The 7,714-nt window shown below is 38.6% G+C and overlaps 1 protein-coding gene across 1 annotated transcript in view; it reads left to right on the top strand.

Moving 5' to 3' along the window:
• Positions 1–3,892, top strand: part of LOC144592549 (exostosin-1-like) — a 106,242-nt gene extending 102,350 nt beyond the window's left edge. The window contains exon 11 of the mRNA XM_078397128.1: positions 602–3,892. Coding sequence (XP_078253254.1) covers positions 602–787 — 186 coding nt within the window. The 3' untranslated portion in view covers positions 788–3,892. The remainder of the gene's footprint in view (positions 1–601) is intronic.
• Positions 3,893–7,714: the final 3,822 nt, after the last annotated feature.

Below are 7,714 nucleotides of genomic sequence, written 5' to 3' on the forward strand. Positions count from 1 at the left end.
TTCTGCTCTCGATATTGGGAAGATTACTTTGATGTTTAAAATATTTAGTTCGAAGAAATGTTCTCGAACCAGGACCACTGCTTTTTCAAGCACCATGATAGTTCGGAGAAAGTAGCAGCGTTGAGAGAAGTGGAAATTATCAAATCACCTATGGTGTCTTATGTTTACTTATGTTAACGTTAAATCATGTGGCACCAGGCATCACTTAAAATAGAAATAGCAGGTGAACCAAGACTGAAGGTTGAAGATAATTTTCAACGGTGAGGATAAAAAGACGTAGGTGATTATCTGTCAGAAAGCATACAGCTCCTTTAGTTGGGAAACTAAATAAGCACGTTCATCAACGGGGAGCAATATATTTCTGCATCTACCAGTTCAAGAAGAAAAGGAGTAGTGAATCAAGAAATAAAAATGTAAAGAGTAGACTAACAAAATGTTTGCATCTAAAGCCTCTTAACAGTTATTGCTGGGCCACTTTTTCCAATATTTACTATTGTTTTATCAAGATTACATGTCGCGTATTGTTATATTTTGGTATCTTGTATAAGACTTCCTCCACTTTTGAGTTCCTAAAAATCAAAGATGATTTTTTTTCTTCCAGTCATCCAGAGCTTCCAGATGGGCTGATCCTGACCACTTTGCTCAACGGCAAACATGCATGAATACTTTTGCAAGTTGGTTTGGATTTATGCCTTTGATCCACTCCCAGATGAGACTAGACCCAGTTCTCTTCAAAGATCAGGTGTCCATATTGCGAAAAAAGTATCGGGAAATTGAGCGACTCTGAGAAGCACAAAGCCATTTCTTGTTGGACTGCGTTGGGATTAAAGCCATCCTCGGCTCAACAGGTAGCAATCTGCACAAGGTAACTCTTGACTGTTGCCCTTCGATGAATCTGACGTACTCTTCTGACCCACATATTGACTAAGTATGATCTGTGCAACAATTAGAATATAACTCTATCATTTTATCAATCTGAGAGATGAGATTGATATCCTGTCATGAGGAGTATATATCAAAAGAATCATGAACATATAATGAAGATCAATGATTTTTTTTCATCAGCACTGTGAAGAACAAAGTGAAACACAAATACTATTCAATTGTTCAGAATAGTGTCTTAAATTTTGGCCTGGACATGACTTAAGGCCAACTAAATACCACTTAAGCCAAGTATGTATTAGGAAAAGCAAACAATGTTTGGAATGGATGGCCATCAGGCTTGTATAGGAATGGACACCAGGGCATTCATGACTAATGAGCATGTAATTGGGTTTCACCAATAATGACTGCCATGTTAACTATTAGCATGCAAAAGAATTTATTTCAAAAATTATGCATATACACTATCCACTACAGGATACCCGTTACTGTGTATGTAGGAGATCAGAGCTCCTCAGCAGTTCAGGGTGATCTGCCATACAAATACAGATTGCTGGTTGAAATGTGTGCAAATGCCTGCATGTTAACATGCCTTACAGGTGATCTGCTGTATGGCTTTTATAAGGTCAATAGGTTGACCTCTGGAATTAAAACATTGGCTTTGTGTATTTGAAAATGAATGGCACATATGGTGCTCAAGCAAGGGATACCCCCTTGTTTCTATATAAAGTTCTATTTTTTAAATGGCAAGGCTATGTTAGCCTTTGCTCACAGGTACTTGAATGTCTGAAGACTTGAAGGAGTGTTGAGCGTGTGGCCTTTTAATCACTTTATTTTGGTTAATAATGGTTCAACCTAGTTTTTATATATGTAAATCACTTATTTTAAATAGAAATTCCAGTTCATCTTGTGTGCTCCGATCAACATTGTCACTTCATAATTAAGGGTGTGAAAATGGGCCTTGTTACAATGTACGTAATCTTGTATATTTATTTTGACAATTGTGTATAGTGTACGGTTACAAACTGACAAAGCAATGTGGGAATAATTAGATGGATAACTGTAAAGCAAAACAAAACATATTTTGTATAAGATGTACATTTCCAAGGTTTTCTAACATTTCCAATGTTTTCGTAGTGTATCATTGCTTTATATATTTAAAAAAAATTCCCAACTGGTTGGAATGACATGACTACACACAATTAATGGGATTAAACCTACAAAGGAGTGGAAAGAATACAAAGCCATATATGTGATTTACTGAATTAGCTTGCATAACATGGTAGCTCCATTAAAGATAGCCGTTGTATAGATAGTATCGCCAAAGACTTGTCTATTTGTTGTGCAGGTGCTTTCATTAATTTAATTGTATTTTTAGAGCCATTTGTAAGTATGTTTGTACCATCGAGCATATCTTCAAATGGATTTTTGTTTTATCACTACATTTCTGCTGCTTCCGTTAGTGTACCTTGGAAGCATTTGCACACTTCTTACTAGCTGCCATTCTTTGTCTAAATTTACCAGTGTACACTGGGTGTAATGTCACAATTGTTACTGGTTCTGGTGAGAATTCACATGTTGAACTGCTGTCACTCCAGAGCCACCACATTTGTAATTTTATTTTCCCTACGTGATCTCCTCATCAGTTGATCCATGGAATTACTGTGCTGTCTTTTTTAAAAAACTTTTGGGACTGATTTAGAAGCGAGGTGCTAGCTAAAGGGGTTACTGCAATAAAATTTATAAACAGAGCAGAGTTTAAAGTTGCTAAAGAAAAGTTTAGTCAAAAATTGAGAGAAAATAAATCAGCTTTAGATGTTGAGCCCCAGGATCAATGTACTTGTTACCTTTTAGCTGTCAAAGTTTTCAAATTATTTACTGTGCATTTTCTCCAAATTTTCAATTATGAGTGACTGCGGTATAAAGTCATACACAGTTGAAGAAATTCCAGAAAATTAATAACGCAGTTGAAGAACGCAGTTCCAGAAAAAGAATAATTTAAAAAACTAGCGCTGAAACTAATTTTTATTTGAAAGGTGTAGATTAAATTACTCAAATCTTAAACTTAGGTTTAGAATATGTTTAAACTGCATTTAAGGAGTGAATGTTCATCAGCATACCTGTTAAAGTGGGTTGATGTTGCAGTGACTAAGTTTTGAATAAATTGTTCGTGAGAAAAGATTCAAATATTAAAACAAAATACCTGCATTTACGTAGGGTTTACTCATCACTTTTTGGATATCCTAAAGGTACTTTTAAAGTACCTTTGAAATGTAATCAATTTGCACACATCAAGCTTCCAAAAACAGCTTTGTGTTCATGACCAGATAATCTGTTTTTATAATTAGGAGTGAGGAAAAAATAAGTGCCATGGATTTTTTATCCTTTTAAATCAGTTACAATATGAACAAATAAATGACTTCCTACGGTCATTAGAGAAGGGCTAAATTTTAAGCTCTGGTGATGGGCTGTGATTTTTTTTTAAATGATTGCTTAATTTTGCTCTGAATTGCAGACAAACGTTCAGGCTTGCACATGAACCATTAAAGAATGTGCACAGAAAGCTGAAATTGTATTTATCTGAAGCCACTCCAGTTACATGAAAGATCTTTGAAATTTACATAGGACAGACAGAAAACGTTTCTGTAAACCTTGGGTCCAATCCTGTCCTGTTTTCACGTCTAACCTGGAGACAGAATTGGTTGTATCAGGGAGATTCAGAATGTTATGTATTTAGTTTCTCTTCCCTAAGATGCCCCATTTGCTTTGGGACACTGGAATCATGATTAAGTGATTGACATTCCTGGATAGTTTTCCATACAGTCTCAAGGGTACAGGCTCTAAAACTGCATTTTTATTTGTTTATTAATTTTGCCTCTCGATGAGTTTGCACCACACTTGACCTATTCCATTATCCCTGGAAACCCATCATGCCCCATGTTTCCAGCTCTGTAATTAGTATTATGTTGGTTCATTTTATAGACATAAATGATTTTTTTTTAAACTTAGATAAATGGAAATTTTGTAAGATTTTTTGTTAAAAATAAATGATATTTGATAATACTCTGACTTATTATTTTAATTTCTTTCTCAACTCATTGAGAATTTCATTGCTTCAAGTGATACTTGTTTGGTGTACAGTTTACCAATGGTCAAATCTGTAGCCTGCAACTGATATGTTTATTCCTTGGGAACTCGGCTCCTTGGGTTTTAAAACAGGTGTTCACTGAAGACTTTCTAGATTTGAGGCAAATCCCCCAGAAATTAAGAACTTGCCCATTAAGTTTGGACTTCTGTATTCACGTGGGTGTGCCAAAACTTGAACTTGAGCTTCAAAGACTCAACAAAATCCAGGCAGGTGTATCTGAAGGCCAGTATTGAAAAAGCTAGTTTATCTTTATCTAGTCTTTTATCTTGTCATCTTGGACAGCAGAACCTTTTCACTGCCTCTTACTTATGAAAGAGTCATACTCCAGTTAACCTCACTTGTGGCCCCTTGTATAAAACTTTAAATATACTTTCTTCGAAGACTGTTAACCGATAAAGAATCAGAATTTTGGTCGTTTGAAATAAAAAACAATGCAGGAAATAAACAGCAAATCAGGCAGCATCTGTGGAGCATCCTCAAACGCTGCCTCACCCGAGGATTTCCGGTCGTCTATTGGTGTGGGAAGTGGGGCGGGAGGCATGATTTCCAACATGTTCAGTTTATTTGTTTTCAGAGTGTTTTGCATACTTGCAACCGGCAAGACTGGGCAATAATTTCGCTGAACACCTTCGCTCAGTCAGCCTTGGCCTACGTGATCTCACGGTTGCCAAACACTTTAACTTCCCATTCCCACACTGACCTTTCTGTCCTGGGACGACTCCATTGTCAGAGTGAGGCCATGGGTAAATTGGAGGAACCGCACCTCATATTATGCTTGGGCAGCTTACAACCCAACGGTATGAATATTAATTTTTCTAACTTCAAAGTAACCCTTGCATCTCCTCTCCGTCCTTCCCCCACCCTCGTCACCATACTCGTTTCACTGTCTAACTCATTATCCTCTATCACCTAGCCCACAGCCAACAATGAACTATTGTGGGCTCCACCTTTCCTTGATCATCGTCACGTTTTGCATATCTTTCATTCATTAGTTCTACATCTCTATATCACCATCTATATCTGTCGTTCCCCATTCCCCTGATTGGATCTGAAGAAGGTTCTCGACTCGAAACGTCACCTATTCCTTTTCTCCAGAGATGTTCCTTGACCTACTGAGTTACTCCAGCATTTTGTTTATCTTCGCTTTAAACCAGCATCTGCAGTTCCTTCCTACAAACATGTTTTGCTTATTTGTCAGACATTCCAATTGATTGCAGAAGATTCTGTGGAAATTAATCCACTAGATTAGAATGGTACATGATTGGGGTAACATGAGGGGTAACTTCTTTACTCAGAGGGTGGTGGCTGTATGGAATGAGCTTCCAGTGGAAGTGGTGGAGGCAGGCTCGATTTTATTATTTAAGAGTACATTGGATAGGTATATGGATGGGAGGAGATTGGAGGTAGCAGGTCTGAGAGCAGGTAGATGAGACTAGGTCAGAGAAAGTGGTCGGCATGGACTGGTAGGGCCGAACGGGCCTGTTTCCGTGCTGTAATTGTTATATGGTTATATGGCACAGCACAGAAGAGGACATTCCAACTATTGATTTGTGCCAGTTATTACAAAAAGCAGTTCGGTTGCATACTTACCCTGCTTTTTCCTCCGTATCCCTGCAATTGTTAAAAAGTGTTAGATTTGAAAGCCACTAATGAATCTAAGGTAGATACAAAATGCTGGAGTAACTCCGCGGGGTCAGGCAGCATCTCGGGAGAGAAGGATGGGTGACGTTTCGGGTCCAGGCCCTTCTTCAAACTAATTAATTCATGAATCTGTTCCTCTCACCACTGTCAGTGGACTTGAATTATTAACCATGTGTTGTTTAATGAGCCTTTTCATATCAGTTGTATCACTTGTACTCTCTTCACTTTCCAGAACACTACATTCTGGTTCTTGGATCCACTGGCATTGAAAATAGTTTTTTTTAACTTCTCTAAACCCTTCATAATTTTAAGCAGTTTTTTTGTTTTGGGGTTTAAACAGCATTTAGCTTCCTCTTTTACACTGCCCCATTCCATTTATTCTCCATGAATGCTGCCTGACCTGGTGAGGGTTTCCAACGAATCATTTTATTTTGCTTTGGAAGTTGCTGAGACTGCCATTTCGTCTCTTAACAAAAGGCTAGGGCCAACGTACATTCCAGGTAAAAGTGGTATCACAAAAAGCTTGAGTAACTCAGCGGGTCAGGCAGCATCTCAGGAGAGAAGGGATGGGTGATGTTTCGGGTCGAGACCCTTCTTCAGACATGTCAGGGGCGGCGGCGGGACAAAGAAAGGATGTAGTTGGAGATAGGATGACAGTGGGAGAACGGGGGAGGGGAAAGAGAGGGGCAGAGGAGCTATCTAAAGTTGGAGAAATCAATGTTCATACCGCTGGGGTGTAAGCTGCCCAAGCGAAATATGAGGTGCTGTTCCTCCAATTTGCAGTGGGCCTCACTATGACAATGGAGGAGGCCCATGACAGAAAGGTCAGACTGGGAGTGGCAGGGGGAGTTGAAGTGCTGAGCCACCGGGAGATCAGGTTGGTCAATTTCTATTTAACCTGTAAGCATGGCATTCAGCTTCCACTTGTTTCAGAAATCCATCATCTTTGTATTTATATTTCCAGCATTTTTTTTTAATCTCTTGAAATTTCAGATTTCATTTGTCTCCTTTTGGCATCTCCTCGGGTGTATACTTTGTTCATCAGTATTTTTTACTATCTTTCAGCTGCATTGCCACCACTTGGGACCATATCACAGACCTTTTGATCTCTCTGCATCCGCTTAAAACCTGTTTATAACATTTTTCCAGTTATTATGAAATATTGATTTGAAACTTTCTCCACAGATGCTGCCTGACCGTTAGACTTTAGAGATACAGCGTGGAAACAGGCCCCTCGGCCAAACGAGTCCACCCTGACCAATGATCGCCCTGTACACTACACATCAGGAACAATTTTACAATTTACCAAAGCCAATTAACTTACAAACCTGAATGTCTTTAGAGCATGGGAGGAAACCGGAGCACCCGGAGGAAAACCATGCAGCCATGGGGAGAACGTACAAACATTGTACAGACAGCACCAGTAGTCGGGATCGAAGCAGGGTCTCTAGCACTGTAAGGCAGCAACTCTACTGCTGCTCCACTCTGCTGCCCTACTGTACAGACCTCATGAATATTATCAGAGTTCTGTTTTAAATTTGCGGCTTTTTACTTAATGTACGTATTGCCCAATTTTGATTAGATTGCGTGATGGAACAGATTACTTAGTGAAGCCATGTGACCTCACAAAGATTGTATTTGAGTTCCAAGCAATATTCCATTTTGCAAGAAGGTTATCTAATTGGGCCAAATTACATCATTCATAAAATTTTCATGTATCTTCATTCTTTGATTTCATAACATCATTTCTGTGTAGTAGTCAATCAGTAGGTAAATAAATATGTATTCTGTAAAATCACCATGCTCCCATTTTTACCTCGTTGTTAGAGAGTAAAATGAGCCAATTGACATCAAAAATAAAGAAGATCAGATGATGGTTAGTACCATATCTCTGGTCATGACTGTACCTTCTCTCCATGATCTAGAACTATTGACAATATCTTAAGATATTGTTTCTACTGCAGTTACATTCAGACAACTCATAAATGTTTGTTCCCTCCACCACGTGTGTGTGTGTGTACCATCCACAGCATTTACGTGCCG

This window comes from Rhinoraja longicauda, chromosome 4, assembly GCF_053455715.1.
Source record: "Rhinoraja longicauda isolate Sanriku21f chromosome 4, sRhiLon1.1, whole genome shotgun sequence".
Lineage (NCBI taxonomy): Eukaryota > Metazoa > Chordata > Chondrichthyes > Rajiformes > Arhynchobatidae > Rhinoraja > Rhinoraja longicauda.